The sequence below is a fragment of the Coregonus lavaretus genome (assembly GCF_964263955.1).
Source record: "Coregonus lavaretus genome assembly, chromosome: 26".
NCBI lineage: Eukaryota > Metazoa > Chordata > Actinopteri > Salmoniformes > Salmonidae > Coregonus > Coregonus lavaretus.
Genome location: NC_140013.1, coordinates 23,633,653 through 23,652,152, shown reverse-complemented (window position 1 = coordinate 23,652,152; position 18,500 = coordinate 23,633,653). Strand labels below are relative to the sequence as shown.

Here is an 18,500-nt window from a genome sequence, read left to right as displayed (position 1 = left end):
GAGCTAAGGGGGCTAGCCCAAACCATGAAAAACAGCCCCAGACCATTATTCCTCCTCCACCAAACTTTACAGTTGGCACTATGCATTCGGGCAGGTAGCGTTCTCCTGGCAATGGCCAAACCCAGATTTATCCGTCACTCCAGAGAATGCGTTTCCACTGCTCCAGAGTCCAATGGCGGTGAGCTTTACACCACTCCAGCCAACGCTTGTCATTGCGCATGGTGATCTTAGGTTTGTGTGCGGCTGCTCAGCCATGGAAACACATTTCATTAAGCTCCCGACGAACAGTTATTGTGCTGACGTTTGGTTCTAGAGGCAGTTTGGAACTCAGTAGTGAGTGTTGCAACCGAGGACAGATCATTTTTACGCGCTTCAGCACTCGGCGGTCCCGTTCTGTGAGCTTGTGTGGCCTACCACTTCGCGGCTGAGCAGTTGTTGCTCCTAGACGTTTCCACTTCAGAATAACAGCGCTTACGGTTGACCGGGGAAGCTCTAGCAGGACAGAAATTTGACGAACTGACTTGTTGGAAAGGTGGAATCCTATGACGGTGCCACGTTGAAAGCCACTGAGCTCTTCAGTAAGGCCATTCTACTGCCAATGTTTATCTATGGAAATTGCATGGCTGTGTGCTCGATTTTATACACCTGTCAGCAACAGGTGTGGCTGAAATAGCCGAATCCACTAATTTGAAGGACTGTCCACATACTTTTGTATATATAGTGTATGTTTCCATGACCAAACAATGTATGTCATCTTCTGTTTTTGCTAATCTATAGTCTTAGTCTTAGATTAACTTGTTTTGATTTTGCTAGTACTCAATGGTGAAACGTGGTGCATTGTACTTGAACTTTGAATACTGTATGACTGTACAACTAAACTTTAACCATTGGGGCTGGAAAATGTAAACATATTGAAAACTCAGATATGTGAAAATACTGTACAGTGGTTATTTACTGTGTGCTGACGTGTTGATGTTTCTACTTTGTTATATAATATAATTATTATAATATATCCGACACCATAAGAAGAGTATAAAATAATAATATGTAATTCAATAATTTTTTTATTGAATTATTGTAATATTATCTTGATCAAAGTTGAATATTTATGAGATGTAATATAGTTTATAGTGTATTGTAAATGGTGTTTGCTACTGCACACTCTGAAATGGCCAAAATGTCCAAGGAAATGTCTGGGCTGCTTGCATGTACAGTCAGAGATGGGCAAAAATTACAAGATACAATTACAAAATACCATAAAGGTCAATGTATCAAAATAAACTACAAAAGAATGGTATTTTGAAATGTATTTAATTAAAATACATGTATTTTATATTTTACAATACAGAAATAAATATGCAGGTAGCCGGCCCGAACAGCAACAACATTCTCAGTAACGGTTACAGAAACGTTTTATTTGCTATGACTGTGATATGTTGTTGTTTATCTTAGATGAATGCACTGACTGTATACACTACCAGTCAAAAGTTTGGACACACCTACTCATTCAAGGGGTTTTCTTTATTTTTACAATTTCTTACATTGTAGAATAATAGTGAAGACATCAAAACTATGAAATAACACAATGGAATCATGTAGTAACCAAAACAGTGTTAAACTTTTCAAAATATGTTTTATATTTGAGATTCTTCAAATAGCCACCCTTTGCCTTGATGACAGCTTTGCACACTCTTGGCATTCTCTCAACCAGCTTCATGAGGTAGTCACCTGGAATGCATTTCAATTAACAGGTGTGCCTTGTTAAAAGTTAATTTGTGGAATGTCTTTCCTTCTTAATGTGTTTGAGCCAATCAGTTGTGTTGTGACAAGGTAGGGGGGGGTATACAGATGATAGCCCTATTTGGTAAAAGACCAAGTCCATATTATGGCAAGAACAGCTCAAATAAGCAAAGAGAAACGACAGTCCATCATTACTTTAAGACATGAAGGTCAGTCAATACGGAACATTTCAAGAACTTTGAACGTTTCTTCAAGTGCAGTCACAAAAACCATCAAGCGCTATGATGAAACTGGCTCTCATGAGGACCGCCACAGAAATGGAAGACCCAGAGTTACCTCTGCTGCAGAGGATAAGTTCATTAGAGTTACCAGCCTCAGAAATTGCAGGCCAAATAAATGCTTCACAGAGTTCAAGTAACAGACACATCTCAACATCAACTGTTCAGAGGGGACTGTGTGAATCAGGCCATCATGGTCGAATTGCTGCAAAGAAACCACTACTAAAGGACACCAATAATAAGAAGAGACCTGCTTGGGCTAAGAAAGACGAGCAATGGACATTAGATCGGTGGAAATGTGTCCTTTGGTCTGGAGTCCAAATTGGATATTGTTATCGGCCTTGTTTCAGGGTCATGTCTAGATGGGATACAGCTTAACCTAATTCTCCTAACCTGCTACGAAAAGTCAGTTCATTTAGTTCATTTAGTAGAAGCTTTTATCACACCAAATTGCTATCAGACTTCTGATACCAATGCAAGGTGAAAGGGAGCCACAAAATGGTGAACCGCTATAAAAAAAGAAAATACAAATTACAGCTCTTGAAAGTATCTTGTTACAAAATACATTGGAGTGTAGTTCAGCCCATTGTAATACAAATTACAAAATACATTTCTGTGTACAGTGCTTTATAAGTTCATGCAATCATGTACACAGATTTCACTGGTTTGATACACTGTTACAAACTGATTGTGTGAAATAAATACATCTAAGAGGAAAATAAAATGGCCAAATATGTATTTTTTATTCATAATTACATTTACATTTACATTTACGTCATTTAGCAGACACTCTTCTCCTGAGCGACTTACAAATTGGTGCATTCAACTTATGATAGCCAGTGGGACAACCACTTTTCTTTTTTATGGGGGTGAGGGGGGGTGTAGAAGGATTACTGTTATACTATTCCAGGTATTCCTAAAAGAGGTAGGGTTTCAAGTGTCTCCGGAAGGTGGTCAGTGACTCCGCTGTCCTGGCGTCGTGGGGGAGCTTGTTCCACCATTGGGGTGCCTGAGCAGCGAATAGCTTTGACTGGGCTGAGCGGGAACTGTGCTTCCGTAGAAGTAGGGGGGCTAGCAGGCCAGAGGTGGATGAACGTAGTGCCCTCGTTTGGGTGTAGGGTCTGATCAGAGCCTGAAGGTAAGGAGGTGCCGTTCCCCTCACAGCTCCGTAGGCAAGCACCATGGTCTTGTAGTAGATGCGAGCCTCAACTGGAAGCCAGTGGAGTGTGCGGAGGAGCGGGGTGACATGAGAGAACTTGGGAAGGTTGAACACCAGACGGGCTGCAGCGTTCTGGATAAGTTGTAGGGGTTTAATGGCACAGGCAGGGAGCCCAGCCAACAGCGAGTTGCAGTAATCCAGACGGGAGATGACAAGTGCCTGGATTAGGACCTGTGCCGCTTTCTGTGTAAGGTAGGTTCGTACTCTGCGAATGTTGTAGAGCATGAACCTGCAGGATTGGGTCACCGCTTTGATGTTAGTGGAGAACGACAGGGTGTTATCCAGGGTCACGCCAAGGTTCTTTGCACTCTGGGAGGAGGACACAATGGAGTTGCCCGGGAGGAAGAGCAGCTCTGTCTTGCCGAGGTTCAGCTTGAGGCGGTGATCCGACATCCACACTGATATGTCTGCCAGACATGCAGAGATGCGATTCACTACCTGGTTTTCAGAAGGGGGAAAGGAGAAAATTAGTTGTGTGTCGTCTGTGTAGCAATGATAGGAGAGACCATGTGAGGATATGACAGTGCCAAGTGACTTGGTGTATAGAGAGAATAGGAGAGGGCCTAGAACTGAGCCCTGGGGGATACCAGTGGTGAGAGCACGTGGTGTGGAGACAGATTCTCGCCACGCCACCTGGTAGGAGCGACCTGTCAGGTAGGACGCAATCCAAGAGTGAGCAGCGCCGGAGATGCCCAACTCGGAGAGGGTGGAGAGGAGGATCTGATGGTTCACAGTATCAAAGGCAGCAGATAGGTCTAGAATGATAAGAGCAGAGGAGAGAGAGTTAGCTTTAGCAGTGCGGAGAGCCTCCGTGACACAGAGAAGAGCAGTCTCAGTTGAATGACCAGTTTTGAAACCTGACTGGTTTGGATCAAAAAGCTCATTCTGAGAGAGATAGCAGGAGAGTTGGCTAGAGACGGCACGCTCAAGAGTTTTGGAGAGAAAATAAAGAAGGGATACTGGTCTGTAGTTGTTGTGTAGGTTTTTTGAGGAGGGGTGCAACTCTCGCTCTCTTGAAGACGGAAGGGACATGGCCAGTGGTCAAGGATGAGTTGATGAGCGAGGTGAGGTAAGGGAGAAGGTCTCCGGAAATGGTCTGGAGAAGAGAGGAGGGGATAGGGTCAAGCGGGCAGGTTGTTGTGCGGCCGGCCGTCACAAGTCGCAAGATATCATCTGGAGAGAGAGGGGAGAAAGAAGTCAAAGCATAGGGTAGAGCAGTGTGAGCAGGACCAGCGGTGTCATTTGACTTAATAAATGAGGATCGGATGTCGTCAACCTTCTTTTCAAAATGGTTGACGAAGTCATCCACAGAGAGGGAGGAGGGAGGGGGAGGAGGAGGAGGATTCAGCAGGGAGGAGAAGGTGGCAAAGAGCTTCCTAGGGTTAGAGGCAGAGGCTTGACATTTAGAGTGGAATAAAGTGGCTTTAGCAGCAGAAACAGAGGAAGAGAATGTAGAGAGGAGGGAGTGAAAAGATGACAGGTCCGCAGGGAGTTATCCTCCATTTCCGCTCGGCTGCCCGGAGCCCTGTTCTGTGAGCTCGCAATGAGTCGTCAAGCCACAGAGCAGGAGGGGAGGACCGAGCCGGCCGGGAGGATAGGGGACATAGAGAGTCAAAAGATGCAGAAAGGGAGGAGAGGAGGGTTAAGGAGGCAGAATCAGGAGATCGGAGGGAGAAGGATTTACAGAGGGAAGAGATGATAGGATGGAAGAGGAGAGAGTAGCGGGAGAGAGAGAGCGAAGGTTGCGACGACACATTACCATCTGAGTAGGGGCAGAGTGAGTAGTGTTGGAGGAGAGCGAGAGAGAAAAGGATACAAAGTAGTGGTCGGAGACTTGGAGGGGAGTTGCAGTGAGATTAGTAGAAGAACAGCATCTAGTAAAGCTGAGGTCAAGCGAATTGCCTGCCTTGTGAGTAGGGGGGGACGGTGAGAGGGTGAGGTCAAAAGAGGAGAGGAGTGGAAAGAAGGAGGCAGAGAGAAATGAGTCAAAGGCAGACGTAGGGAGGTTAAAGTCACCCAGAACTGTGAGGGGTGAGCCATGCTCAGGAAAGGAACTTATCAAGGCGTCAAGCTCATTGATGAACTCTCCAAGGGAACCTGGAGGGCGATAGATGACAAGGATATTAAGCTTAAATGGGCTAGTGACTGTGACAGCATGGAATTCAAATGAGGAGATAGACAGATGGGTCAGGGGGAAAAGAGAGAATGTCCACTTGGGAGAGATGAGGATTCCTGTGCCACCACCGCGCTGACCAGATGCTCTCGGGGTATGCGAGAACACATAATCAGACGAGGAAAGAGCAGTAGGAGTAGCAGTGTTTTCTGTGGTAATCCATGTTTCCGTCAGCGCCAAGAAGTCGAGGGACTGGAGGGTAGCATAGGCTGAGATGAACTCTGCCTTGTTGGCCGCAGAACGGCAGTTCCAGAGGCTGCCGTAGACCTGGAACTCCACGTGGGTCTTGCGCACAGGGACCACCAGATGAGAGTGGCAGCAGCCACGCGGTGTGAAGCGTTTGTATGGCCTGTGCAGAGAGGAGAGAACAGGGATAGACAGACACATAGTTGACAGGCTACAGAAAAGGCTACAATAATGCAAAGGAGATCAGAATGAAATTAACTAAACGTCTGGGAAAGCGAGAGAGCGGGGCCTCCCTCACTTACGTTTCACTGAAACACTCAAATATAACTCTCTTAACTTCCACTTTAGAAATTATAATTGTTGTAAACTAATTGTTATGTGTATGTCTCTTCACTAAAAAGAACAGTACATTTTGTTAGTGTTGCCTGGGAAGCATAATATTACCTAACCTCAGTTGCTCCTAATAACTTCATTCAGCGATGTACCATTAGTTACATAATGAAATGTGAAATTGTTGGTTGTCTTGGAAAATGAATCACTAACCCAGGACAAATTCTTTCAAGGAGAATGGCACATGAAATGCTGTCCTTCCTGGAACATTGTGAAAACATACTGTACCATATCCACATTTCAGTCTGGACAGAAGCATTGTTAAATGCAGCCAAGAACACTGTGTACCTTTCTTTATATATAAAGGAATTACCTATTCTCATAAAAATAGATGAAAGACATTGCTTATCTCTACAGAGCGTGACTTACAGTGCAGTTTGAAATATATAGATGGAGGGGAGCTGTGCCAGCATGAATGCTCTTTGCATTATTTTGTTGGCTTGAGTTATGTTCTTCCCAGCAGGTCCTGGAATGTAAAGAAACCCATTGTAACCTTACATTCATTATAACCCCTATAGAATAAATAATTATATTTGTGACCTATAAACAACCATCGTAGGAATTAATGTTGTCAGTTATGGTCAAAGTAAGCCCTTTGTAAGAAATGCTGTACATTTAATCATATTCCTGACTAAATGTGGGGGAGATTCCAGGTTTCCTGATTTCCTGGTGCCTCCCTGTACGCAGATTATTTGACAGATATTATTTCAAAATAATATGAATGTACAGTTGAAGTCGGAAGTTTACATACACCTTAGCCAAATACATTTAAACTCAGTTTTTCACAATTCCTGACATTTCATCCAAGTAAAACTTCCCTGTCTTAGATCAGTTAGGATCAACACTTTATTTTAAGAATGTGAAATGTCAGAATAATAGTAGAGATAATGATTTATTTAAGCTTTTATTTATTTCATCACATTCCCAGTGGGACAGAAGTTTACATACACTCAATTAGTATTTGGTAGCATTGCCTTTAAATTGTTTAACTTGGGTAAAACGTTTCGGGTAGCCTTCCACAAGCTTCCCACAATAAGTTGGGTGAATTTTGGCCCATTCCTCCTGACAGAGTTGGTGTAACTGAGTCAAGTTTGTAGGCCTCCTTGCTCGCACAAGCTTTTTCAGTTCTGCCCACACATTTTCTATAGGATTGAGGACAGTGCTTTGTGATGGCCACTCCAATACCTTGACTTTGTTGTCCTGAAGCCATTTTGCCACAACTTTGGAAGTATGCTTTGGGTCATTGTCCATTTGGAAGACCCATTTGTGACCAAGCTTTAACTTCCTGACTGATGTCTTGAAATGTTGCTTCAATATATCCGCATAATTTTCCTTCCTCATGATGCCATCTATTTTGTGAAGTGCACCAGTCCCTCCTGCAGCAAAGCACCCCCACAGCATGATGCTGCCACCCCCGTGCTTCACGGTTGGGATGGTGTTCTTCGGTTTGCTAGTACCCCCTTTTTCCTCCAAAGATAACGATGGTCATTATAGCCAAACAGTTCTATTTTTGTTTCATCAGACCAGAGGACATTTCTCCAAAAAGTACGATCTTTGTCCTCATGTGCAGTTGCAAACCGTAGTCTGGCTTTTTTATGGCGGTTTTGGAGCAGTGGCTTCTTCCTTGCTGAGCGGCCTTTCAGGTTATGTCGATATAGGACTTGTTTTACTGTGGATATAGATACTTTTGCACCTGTTTCCTCCAGCATCTTCACAAGGTCCTTTGCTGTTGTTCTGGGATTGATTTGCACTTTTCGCACCAACGTACATTCATCTGTAGGAGACAGAACGCGTCTCCTTCCTGAGCGGTATGACGGCTGCGTGGTCCCATGGTGTTTATACTTGCGTACTATTGTTTGTACAGATGAACGTGGTACCTTCAGGCGTTTGGAAATTGCTCCCAAGGATGAACCAGACTTGTGGAGGTCTACAATTTTTTTCTGAGGTCTTGGCTGATTTCTTTTGATTTTCCCATGATGTCAAGCAACGAGGCACTGAGTTTGAAGGTAGGCCTTGAAATACATCCACAGGGACACCTCCAATTGACTCAAATGGTGTCAGTTAGCCTATCAGAAGCTTCTAAAGCCATGACATCATTTTCTGGAATTTTCCAAGCTGTTTAAAGGCACAGTCAACTTAGTGTATGTAAACATCTGACCCCACTGGAATTGTGATACAGTGAATTATAAGTGAAATAATCTGTCTGTAAACAATTGTTGGAAAGATTACTTGTGTCATGCACAAAGTAGATGTCCTAACCGACTTGCCAAAACTATAGTTTGTTAAAAATAAATGTGTGGAGTGGTTGACAAACAAGTTTTAATGACTCCAATTTAAGTGTATGTAAACTTCAGACTTCAACTGTATTTATTTTAAGACAATTATTGATGACATTAGTCAATAGTGCTACCTGTCAATGATTTTAGAGAACGGTATAATGATGATTTAAATGGTTTGACCATCCATATCTGTTTACACTTGATTGATATCCAGATACAATGAGTCCCTGACTACCTCCAGAGGTGGTCAGGAAGATCTGATTACAATCAGATCACAATGAGTCTTTAAATCATCCACACCTGTCTAAAAATGTGGACACAATCAGAATGTGGACAAGATCAAGACAAAGGATCAATGTTAGAAGCAGGTATAAACAGGGCTCTAGAGAACGTGTTTAAACAGCAAGCAGGAGATGACAAAGTTTCAGTAGCAGTCCTCTTTGGCTACTCCTTAGCTATTTCTCAATTTAATGACAAAAACATGCAGACTTTAACAGCTGACCCTGACAGTACTATTGTTTTCGTCTACTCCTTTTCTCAGTGATTTGTGGTTTGGTGCATAGGCCCACATGATCCAATAAACTTAGTGCACAGTACACCCACACAGCACAGGCTTTGGCTGAATGGCTCTAACTGGGGAGAGAGAACAGAATGTGTCACTGTCCCGTCACTGAGAGATTGCATGAACCTGGCTAGGTCAGGAGATACACTAGAAACCCTATATTGTTGTTCAGATAAAATAGTCAATTTCACAACCTCCTATTGATAGTCTCCAGGGCTATAGCTCCCATTCATTATAACACACAGTAGAGACCTGGTGAGAATATCTCACTAACATGGAAGAATCGTATAGAGATGGTATGTTTCACAGTCTAGACAAGAAAGCAGACAGTTCACAGACACTACAGGTTTTTAATGGTTGAATCCTACAAGACGATATGGCCATTGACAGCTAAAAACATCCCAAAACTGCACTTTATTGTTGCCTATAGAAACCTCAAAAGGCAGAGAGGAGACTGAGAAAGGAAATAAATAAAATATAACATATTAGCTAAGCTCTGACCTTGACCACAGAGTCTCTGGCATTTAAAATGTTAGACGCTTAAAATCTTTTAAGGATCAGACCCTTTTTTTCAATTTTCGCCTAAAATGACATACCCAAATCTAACTGCCTGTAGCTCAGGACCTGAAGCAAGGATATGCATATTCTTGATACCATTTGAAAGGAAACACTTTGAAGTTTGTGGAAATGTGAAATTAATGTAGGAGAATAAACACATTAGATCTGGTAAAAGATAATACAAACAAAAAAACATGCGTTTTCTATTTATTTTTTTGTTCCATCATCTTTGAAACGCAAGAGAAAGGCCACAAAATAATATTGTAGTTTAGGCGCAATTTAGATTTTGTCCACTAGATGGCAGTAGTGTGTGTGCAAAGTTTCAGATTGATACAGTGAAGCATTGCAATACTGGACTATTTTGTATCAAGTCTGCCCAAATGTGCCAAATTGGTCAATTGATGCAGTTGAAGTCGGAAGTTTACATACACCTTAGCCAAATACATTTAAACTCAGTTTTTCACAATTCCTGACATTTAATCCTAGTAAAAATTCCCTGTCTTAGGTCAGTTAGGATCAACACTTTATTTTAAGAATGTGAAATGTCAGAATAATAGTAGAGAGAATTATGTATTTCAGCTTTTATTTCTTTCATCACATTCCCAGTGTGTCAGACGTTTACATACACTCAATTAGTATTTGGTAGCATTGCCTTTAAATTGTTTACCTTGGGTCAAATGTTTTGGGTAGCCTTCCACAAGCTTACATTATTTTCTTTAGGAATGTAGTGAAGTAAAAGTAAAAGTTGTCAAAAATATAAATAGTAAAGTACAGATACCAAAGAAAACTACTTAAGTAGTACTTTAAAGTATTTTTACTTAAGTACTTTACACCACCGCCCAGCAGCGTTGCAGTTCTTGACACAAACCGGTGTGCCTTGTACCTACTCTTGCCCCTTCTCCCTCTGAATGGCACACATCCACAATCCACGTCTCAATTGTCTCAATGCTTTAAAATTATTCTTGTCTCCTCCCCTTCATCTACACTGATTGAAGTGGATTTAACAAGTGACATCAATAAGGGATCAAAGCTTTCACCTGGATTCACTTGGTCAGTCTATGTCATGGAAAGTGCAGGTGTTCCTAATGTTTTGTATACTCAGTTTATGTCTCCATCCCATTATAAGAGCTGTTGTGAGCATGAACATGAAACAAAACAAAGAAAAACACTGTATGTCAGCGGTGGTCGGTGGCGTTGAAGATGAGGGAGGACGAGAATTTATTTTATGAGCATGGCCTTCTTTCTATTACATCATATTGGATGACTGTCATTCATATTCCATTCACCCAGCTCAATATAACATCGATAGGTTTAGGCTACTACATGATACTACAATTTTCTAGTATCTATATCCATCATGAGGTTGCTACAACCTGGCCTATGAATGAAAGTTTACATTGTAGGTGCACAGGTCGAGAGAAATCTGAGTAATTAAGGTGACAGACATTGACACATTCAATACCGCCTTGCACACTCTTGCTTGCATCTAGCTGATCTAGGGTGTAATCATTAGTCCAACAGTTGCAAACAAGAGTTTCGACTGGACAAATTCAGGTATGTTTATCCCTGTTTCGTTCCGTTTGCTTCTGTTTAAGAAACTTTTTTCAACAGAATCAGTAGAATGAATACACCCCTGATCACACGCAAACACAGTTCACTTTCATAGCAGCCACATTAAAATAACATGATCCCTTTGATCATTGTATTCCTTCTCACATCTACACGCCCTCCTCTCACCTTTTCCCTTCGCTTGTGGACTTCAGTGCACAACACATCAGCTTTCTGTGACCAGGCAAAAAAAACTTCCCAATTCAAACCATATCATAACCGCTAACTGCTACACACAAGTCTACATCGATGTCACCATATTAACGTCATAGTCAACATAGGAACTACAACTAACGCGTTAGTAAACCCGCTACAATCATGCAGTACAGTGTACAGTCAGCAGCAAGCAGTTTAGCAGTTACACCGGTGGCAATAAATTAATAAAACCAAAAGCTTACCTTGACTTGGAAGCGTTCCAGTGTTGGATAGCTATAGCCAGCTAGCTAACATAGCACCCCTCTCTGTTTGAGCCGGGTTTTTGAGTAGGCTAAACTAGCTAGCTGCATTCACTAGCTAAGTAAGTGAAAGTGAAAGTGAAAAAAGATACAAAATATAACAAAATCTCTCTCTCGCTCTCGCTCTCTCTCTCTCGCTTCTTCATATTTGAATAAATATTTTTTTTCAAAACGATTAAACTATTGTCTTTCTCTCTCTTTTAGTCAACTACTCACCATATGTTATGCACTACAGTCCCAGCTAGCTGTAGCTTATGCTTTCAGTACTAGATTAATTCTCTGATCCTTTGATTGGGTGTACAGTACCAGTCAAAGCTTTGGACACACCTACTCATTCAAGGGTTTTTCTTAATATTTACTATTTTTTACATTGTAGAATAATAGTGAATACATCAAAACTATGAAATATCACATATGGAATCATGTAGTAACCAAAGAAGTGTTAAACAAATCAAAATATATTTTATATTTGAGATTCTTCAAATAGCCACCCTTTGCCTTGATGACAGCTTTGCACACTCTTGGCATTCTCTCAACCAGCTTCACCTGGAATGCTTTTCCAACAGTCTTGAGGGAGTTCCCACATATGCTGAGCACTTGTTGGCTGCTTTTCCTTCACTCTGCCGTCCGACTCATCCCAAACCATCTCAATTGGGTTGAGGTCGGGGGATTGGGGAGACCAGGTCATCTGATGCAGCACTCCATCATTCTCCTTCTCTGTCAAATAGCCCTTACACAGCCTGGAGGTGTGTTTTGGGTTATTGTCCTGTTGAAAAACAAATGATGGTCCCACTAAGCCCAAACCAGATGGGATGGCGTATCGCTGCAGAATGCTGTGGTAGCCATGCTGGTTAAGTGTGCCTTGAATTCTAAATAAATCACAGACAGTGTCACCAGCAAAGCCTCCCCAAATCATAACACCTTCTCCTCCATGCTTTACGGTGGGAAATACACATGCGGCGATCATCCGTTCACCCACACCCGTCTCACAAAGACACGGCTGTTTGAATCAAAAATCTCAAATTTGGACTCCAGACCAAAGGACACATTTCCACCGGTCTAATGTCCATTGCTCGTGTTTCTTGGCCCAAGCCAAGAAAGGTGTCCTTTAGTAGTGGTTTCTTTGCAGCAATTCGACCATGAAGGCCTGATTCACACAGTCCCCTCTGAACAGTTGATGTTGAGATGTGTGTTACTTGAACTCTGTGAAGCATTTATTTGGCCTGCAATTTCTGAGGCTGGTAACTCTAATGAACTTATCCTCTGCAGCAGAGGCAACTCTGGGTCTTCCATTCCTGTGGCGGTCCTCATGAGAGTCAGTTTCATCATAGCGCTTGATGGTTTTTGCGACTGCACTTGAAGAAATGTTCAAAGTTCTTGAAATGTTCCGTATTGACTGACCTTCATGTCTTAAAGTAATGATGGACTGTTGTTTCTCTTTGCTTATTTGATCTGTTCTTGCCATAATATGGACTTGGTCTTTTACCAAATAGGGCTATCTTCTGTATACAGCCCCTACCTTGTCACAACACAACTGATTGGCTCAAACGCATTAAGAAGGAAATAAATTCCACAAATTAACTTTTAAGAAGACACACCTGTTAATTGAAATGCATTCCAGGTGACTACCTCATGAAGCTGGTTGAGAGAATGCCAAGCATGTGCAAAGCTGTCATCAAGGCAAAGGGTGGCTATTTTAAGAATATAAAATACATTTTGATTTGTTTAACACTTTTTTGGTTACTACATGATTCCATATGTGTTATTTCATAGTTTTGATGTCTTCACTATTATTCTGCAATGTAAAAAATAGTAAAAATGAAGAAAAACCCTTGAATGAGTAGGTGTGTCCAAACTTTTGACTGGTAGTGTACAACATGTCAGTTCATGTTGCAAGAGCTCTGATAGGTTGGAGGACGTCCTCCGGAAGTTGTCATAATTACTGTGTAAATCTATGAAAGGGGGTGAGAGTCAATGTACCCAGAGGAGGACGGAAGCTAGCTGTCCTCCGGCAACACCATGGTGCTACCCTACAGAGTGCAGTTGAGGCTACTGTAGACCTCCATTACAAAACAGTGTGTTTTAATAAATTATTTGGTGATGTGAATATATTTAGTACAGTTTTATCTAAAAATGATAACTTTTCTAACGTTTCACTATATTTATTTTTATGAAATTCACTCTGGAGGATGGTCCTCCCCTTCCTCCTCTGATGAGCCTCCACTGCGGTACATATAGTGTCAAACAAAATGTAGGACTACAGTATACACTCTTAGAAAAAAGGGTTCCAAAAAGGTTATGTGGCTGTCCAATAGGAGAACCCTTTTTGGTTCCAGGTAGAGCCCTCTGTAAAAATGTTTTATTTTATTTTTTATTTTACCTTTATTTAACTAGGCAAGTCAGTTAAAACAAATTATTATTTGCAATGACGGCCTACACCAGCCAAACTCAGACGACGCTGGGCCAATTGTGCGCCGCCCTATTGGACTCGGCTGTGATACAGCCTGAAATAGAACCAGGGGGTCTGTAGTGACACCTCAAGCACTGAGATGCAGTGCCTTAGACCACTGCACCACTCAGGAGCCCAAATGATTCTACAAGGAACCCAAAAGGGTTCTACCTGGAACCAAAATGGTTCTTCCTGGAACCAAAATGGGTTCTTCAAAGGGTTCTCTGATGGGGACAGTCGAAGAACCTGTTTTCGTTCTAGATAGCACCTTCTAAGAGTGTATGATACCTATTGCTCATGGTTTAAGTGTGTTTTAAACATATTTGAAATTGTCTTAGAGGCCCATTAGGCTGCCAGGTCTCTGTTACATTTATACAGATACTATTATCTACTGTGTTCACTGGGCCATACGCAGAGTCTACAGTAAGGTACCAGAGGAAGTGTCACCCCTCAGATGTCTAGTGCCTCATATGTTTGATCTTTCAACTGATGGGACTGTAACCTACAGTGGGGAAAAAAAGTATTTAGTCAGCCACCAATTGTGCAAGTTCTCCCACTTAAAAAGATGAGAGAGGCCTGTAATTTTCATCATAGGCACGCGTCAACTATGACAGACAAAATGAGAAAAGAAAATCCAGAAAATCACATTGTAGGATTTTTAATGAATTTATTTGCAAATTATGGTGGAAAATAAGTATTTGGTCAATAACAAAAGTTTCTCAATACTTTGTTATATACCCTTTGTTGGCAATGACACAGGTCAAACGTTTTCTGTAAGTCTTCACAAGGTTTTCACACACTGTTGCTGGTATTTTGGCCCATTCCTCCATGCAGATCTCCTCTAGAGCAGTGATGTTTTGGGGCTGTCGCTGGGCAACACAGACTTTCAACTCCCTCCAAAGATTTACTATGGGGTTGAGATCTGGAGACTGGCTAGGCCACTCCAGGAACTTGAAATGCTTCTTACGAAGCCACTCCTTCATTGCCCGGGTGGTGTGTTTGGGATCATTGTCATGCTGAAAGACCCAGCCACGTTTCATCTTCAATGACCTTGCTGATGGAAGGAGGTTTTCACTCAAATCTCATGATACATGGCCCCATTCATTCTTTCCTTTACACGGATCAATCGTCCTGGTCCCTTTGCAGAAAAACAGCCCCAAAGCATGATGTTTCCACCCCCATGCTTCACAGTAGGTATGGTGTTCTTTGGATGCAACTCAGCATTCTTTGTCCTCCAAACACGACGAGTTGAGTTTTTACCAAAAAGTTATATTTTGGTTTCATCTGACCATATGACATTCTCCCAATCCTCTTCTGGATCATCCAAATGCACTCTAGCAAACTTCAGACGGGCCTGGACATGTACTGGCTTAAGCAGGGGGACACGTCTGGCACTGCAGGATTTGAGTCCCTGGCGGCGTAGTGTGTTACTGATGGTAGGCTTTGTTACTTTGGTCCCAGCTCTCTGCAGGTCAATCACTAGGTCCCCCCTTGTGGTTCTGGGATTTTTGCTCACCGTTCTTGTGATCATTTTGACCCCATGGGGTGAGATCTTGCGTGGAGCCCCAGATCGAGGGAGATTATCAGTGGTCTTGTATGTCTTCCATTTCCTAATAATTGCTCCCACAGTTGATTTCTTCAAACCAAGCTGCTTACCTATTGCAGATTCAGTCTTCCCAGCCTGGTGCAGGTCTACAATTTTGTTTCTGGTGTCCTTTGACAGCTCTTTGGTCTTGGCCATAGTGGAGTTTGGAGTGTGACTGTTTGAGGTTGTGGACAGGTGTCTTTTATGCTGATAACAAGTTCAAACAGGTGCCATTAATACAGGTAACAAGTGGAGGACAGAGGAGCCTCTTAAAGAAGAAGTTACAAGTCTGTGAGAGCCAGAAATCTTGCTTGTTTGTAGGTGACCAAATACTTATTTTCCACCATAATTTGCAAATAAATTCATTAAAAATCCTACAATGTGATTTTCTGGATTTTTTTCTCTCAATTCATCTGTCATAGTTGACTTGTACCTATGATGAAAATTACAGGCCTCTCTCATCTTTTTAAGTGGGAGAACTTGCGCAATTGGTGGCTGACTAAATACTTTTTTTCCCCACTGTACCATCAACTTTCTTTCAGAGGCTTTTACAGCTTTAGACCTTTGTGAATGTCATTGTTAAAAGTGCCTAGTTGTGTTTGAAATCGACTACATTGCAGTCGGTGACAAAAGACTGACTGATCTACAAATCATCCTAAATGACTACTCATTATTTGTAGATGTGCCAGTCTGCTCAGTCGTTGATCAGCTATTGAGCAAAATTGATGCTCTCAAGCATGGCCTCAGAGAAAAAATACTTTATTTTCAAACCATGTTGAAGTTTGCAGAGTTCATAAGGAAAGAGCTCCATCATCTGGTGCAGTTGCAGAATTGACAAAATACTGTGAACTTTGTCCAGCAGTGGATTGGTAATCATGTTTAACAATGCTAGTTGAGATTGCCAGTGTACAGCTAAATCAGAGACAGGAAGTGACATAGGACGTCATAAGATAGGAAGTCTCACTCTGGCAGCTGGTAGCTAGAATACCACCTTGATCTTACTTGACCATGCAGACTTTTCTGAGTGACAGTCTTTAGAAATGGATACTAATGGAATTGTAGAGAGCAGGACGAATCGGAATGAAAGTTCTTCACATTCATTGACAATATGTGGGAACTGTTTGTGATGTATTCGCAGGTTGATTCCTGTTGACTTCAAAAAAGAAATGATTGAATTAACAACAATGGCTGGGCCTTTGGTAAGAAACATCTTCATTACATTTTTTGTGTCCACAATTAGTTCAGAGTTATATGAAACCGTACATTTCTAGATTCAATTATTATTGTTAATTAGCAGTGTTGCTTATATAATACTGAATTCACTTAAAGGCTCTGGCACACTGGCTAATTATAGGTTAGCCTTGATCTGGCACACTTGATATGTTTTTTCATCACTTCATCTATCACTTGGCCTGTTTAACCTGAATTACTTTTAATGACCTCAAACCATACATTTGATGCATGTATAACACTTCAGAGTGTTAGGCCTATTCTCTACACATATTCCTGATAGTATGTACAACTACATCAACTGAACTGATTTATCAAATGTTGTGGTTGTATCGGCACCAGGTTATGGCTCAGCTCATGGTCTTTTTAGTGAGTTTCGTCAGTACAGTTTTCTGTGGCCATTTGGGGAAGACAGAACTGGCAGGGGTGGCTCTCGCCATTGCTGTAAGTATTGATTGATTACAACAATTGTGGGTAATATTATACTGGGTACCAGTCTGTTTGTGCCATAATGTGACTTCTGCCACTCCGTGTCATGCCAAACATGATGGCAAAAACAGACTGGTACCTAGTCGTGATAATATTGCATAACCGTTTAAAATACAGCACACTATGAAATTGACATTTTCAACCAATTTCTCAAAATCTCTGTTCTGGTCTTCCAGGTGATTAATGTTACAGGTATCTCCATTGGGTCTGGTTTATCATCAGCGTGTGACACACTCATATCTCAGGTAGGTATGAAACCTAGTCTGTTTCCTCCTCCTAACTCAGACCACTGTCCCAAAAATGTTTCCAAAAGCAGCGTCATCCTAGCTCTGGTCCATGGGGTCACACATGGCTTGCTATCGCTCAGCATCAGCAAGCTGCATGTAACGCACTGGACAAGAGCTACATTATCCTGCCGTGCCACTCAAAGATGAACTTGATTATTGCTCCCTGTAGACCTTTGGGAGCCGCAACCTCCTGAAAGTTGGGGTCATTCTACAGAGAGCCATCCTCATTCAACTTCTGGCCTGTTTCCCATGCTGGGCTATTCTCATCAACACAGACCCCATCCTCCTGGCTGTCAAACAGAGCCCAGAGGTCGCCTGGTAGGTCAGACCCCTCCAGTCACTGCACACAGTTACCCCAGATCTAATAGACGTCTAAAATAGGGTACCATTTGGGACGCAGACTATATCTCTGAATGTGTCTGTTTTCTGTCATTCACAAGTGACATGTAGAGATTGGTTTGTAGAATGTGATTACTGTTTTGGATCATTCTGATAGAGCTCTCTTATGTCACTTTAGGTTGTCTCAGATCTATGTGAAGATTTTTATGCCAGCACTCCCAGTGAGTACATCTATGGCGGTCTGTGTATATTTGTAAACAACAGCTGGTGCACAAAATCAAATACTAAGGAAGTCTCGAGGTTTTGCTCGCCTGAGGTAGAGTATCTTATGATAAGCTGTAGACCACACTATTTACCAAGAGAGTTTTCATCTATATTTTTCATAGCTGTCTATTTACCACCACAAACCAATGCTGGCATTAAGATTGCACTGAATGAGTTGTACAAGGCCATAAATCAACAGGAAAACGCTCATCCAGATGCAGCGCTCCAAGTGGCCGGGGACTTTAATGCAGGGAAACTTTAAATCCGTTCTACCAAATTTCTACCAGCATGTTAAATGTGCAACCAGAGGAAAAAAAACTCTAGACCACCTTTACTCCACACACAGAGACGCATACAAAGCTCTCCCTCGCCCTCCATTTGGCAAATCTGACCATAACTCTATCCTCCT

The 18,500-nt window shown here is 42.0% G+C and overlaps 1 protein-coding gene across 1 annotated transcript; it reads left to right on the top strand.

Annotated features, from left to right (window-relative positions):
* Nucleotides 1-16,614: 16,614 nt before the first annotated feature.
* LOC311101950 (multidrug and toxin extrusion protein 1-like) lies at nucleotides 16,615-17,938 on the top strand (the record flags this gene model as incomplete). The annotated part of the gene is made up of 5 exons (XM_084143188.1): nucleotides 16,615-16,681; nucleotides 17,055-17,156; nucleotides 17,378-17,446; nucleotides 17,658-17,806; nucleotides 17,929-17,938. The coding sequence occupies exons 1-5, from the start codon at nucleotides 16,649-16,651 to the stop codon at nucleotides 17,936-17,938; spliced, it is 363 nt and encodes a 120-aa protein (XP_083999314.1). The 5' UTR covers nucleotides 16,615-16,648.
* Between the last annotated feature and the right edge of the window lie 562 nt (nucleotides 17,939-18,500).